At 58.2% G+C, this 2,021-nt stretch overlaps 1 protein-coding gene across 1 annotated transcript in view; it reads left to right on the forward strand.

Annotated features, from left to right (window-relative positions):
* The first annotated feature begins 380 nt into the window (after positions 1-380).
* Positions 381-2,021, forward strand: part of CUNH4orf54 (chromosome unknown C4orf54 homolog) — a 7,090-nt gene continuing 5,449 nt past the window's right edge. Inside the window, 2 exon segments of the mRNA XM_027773319.1 lie at positions 381-765; positions 966-1,965. Of these exon segments, the coding sequence (XP_027629120.1) occupies positions 505-765; positions 966-1,965 (1,261 nt within the window). The 5' untranslated portion in view covers positions 381-504.

Genomic DNA, 2,021 nt, shown 5'->3' on the forward strand with positions numbered 1-2,021 from the left:
GAAAGAGGGATGAAATATCCGACTTTTACGAAAAACTGTATGACCAGAATTCATCTGCTCTGGCTGTCCAAAGAGAAAGAACTTGCATAGATCTTGAGGCAAATGTAAAGCCACCATATGTACAAGGGAGATTTCAAAAGATTTCTGGAGTGTCCTTAATTTGTTTAAAATGCAGTGCAAAATTCTAATTTTCTTTAAGAACAAGGGAGGGAGCAACATTTCCTCAGAGACCTGGGAGTGAAAGGCCACAGTGAACGAGAATAATTTCCTACTCACTAGATGTCCCTAGAGCAGGCACGCAGAACATTCGGTTGATTCGAATTAGAACCCACATGTCTCCTCACCCCCGGCCTCCTCTTTTCATCTTTTCAGCTCCCGGTGTCTCTCTCTCCCCTCGTGTGGTTTGGGTATGACTAGGGAATGGACACTAAAAATATTTCTGGAATGACGTGACCCTCTCTTGCCCCATCCAGGAAAGGGACCAGGCTCCACCAGAAACGGCGTATGCTTTCCGTTCATTTCTGGGCGAGCCGGAGTGGACCTGCAGGTGCTGCTCCTGCCGGGGCCCATGGCATTCGGACTCCTCACTGCCCACGTCACCAGGCGAATGACTGGACTGGAGAGCTCTGCTATAGGACGTGGGCCACGATCCAGGCCAGAGCAGCAGCCCCCGTGTCCCCAACCACCTCTGCCATACCTCCCAGCAGCCTTTCCACCCCCCTCAGGCTTGCCGCCGCCCCGCCACAGGGGCTGAAGCACTGGGAGGTGGTGGCAGCTGGGCCAGTGGTGCCTACAGTCTTGGGGCCAGTCCAGGCACGTGGGACCCTGCTTCGGGCAGCTCTACGGCCCCTCCAGGGCCAGAGGGGGACCCGGGACTGCCCACGCGCTCACCACTGCCTCTTCCTGTTGTTGAAACCTGGTCGAGGATTCAGAATGGAAGCCGCCACTCCCTGAAGCACTGGGAGGTGGTGGCAGCTGGGCCAGTGGTGCCTACAGTCTTGGGGCCAGTCCAGGCACGTGGGACCCTGCTTCGGGCAGCTCTACGGCCCCTCCAGGGCCAGAGGGGGACCCGGGACTGCCCACGCGCTCACCACTGCCTCTTCCTGTTGTTGAAACCTGGTCGAGGATTCAGAATGGAAGCCGCCACTCCTGAGTCGAATTTGCAAGCCAGCCTGGCCGGGGTGAACCGAGCAGCCAGCCAGGAGCTGCAGCAGCAGCTGCCGCCGCCTCCCAAGCCTCCGGCCTCTTCCCAGCGAGAAGCCAACTATGTAGAGATGGGTGCGTCGCCTGGAGCTCACGGGGACAGTCCTGGGGCCATGGAACTTACTCTAGAGTGCTGCCCCGGGGATCGGAAAGCTGCTAGGAGCCCAAAGGAGAAAGCCCAAGATGAATCCAGCCATCAAGAACGTGAGGCTCCAGCTCCCCAGAAGAACCCTGCTCCCTGCGAGCTCTCCAGATCCCAGCTCTCCCGCTCCGATGACGGGGGCAACTCCACATCTTCCTCATCCTCCTCCCCCGTGGCCAAAGCAGAAGAGGAGAGCCTTTCTAAAATGGGTGATTCGGCCCTGTCCACAGGGGCTCTGGCCACCTCCTCTTCCTCCTTAGGCTTTGAGAGCGAGAGCGAAGGGACCCTCCACCCCGGGGCAGAAGGAGGGAAAAGAGCAGGTGGGGAAGGAGGAAGAGGAGTAGCAGGGGGAGGAGGGGGAGGGCCAGGACAGACAGCAGATGGGACAGAGTGCAGGGACATTATTGCCAAATCCCAGAGCAGCAGGGACCCCCCCAAAAACGAGGAGGGTCACTACATCACCACCCACGAGATCCAGCTGACTGAGGTGGAGCAGGACATGGACTTCGACGTGGGGCTGGCCTCCCACTGGGATTTCGAGGACAACAATGTGATCTACTCGTTCGTGGATTACGCTTCCTTTGGTGGCAGTGACGAGACCCCAGGAGACGTCACCACCACGACCGAAGAGGATGACGACAACAGCTGCTACCTCAGCACCACCACCAGCAACAAC

This window comes from Tupaia chinensis, unplaced genomic scaffold (assembly GCF_000334495.1).
Source record: "Tupaia chinensis unplaced genomic scaffold, TupChi_1.0 Scaffold000340_1, whole genome shotgun sequence".
In the NCBI taxonomy this organism is placed as follows: Eukaryota; Metazoa; Chordata; class Mammalia; order Scandentia; family Tupaiidae; genus Tupaia; species Tupaia belangeri.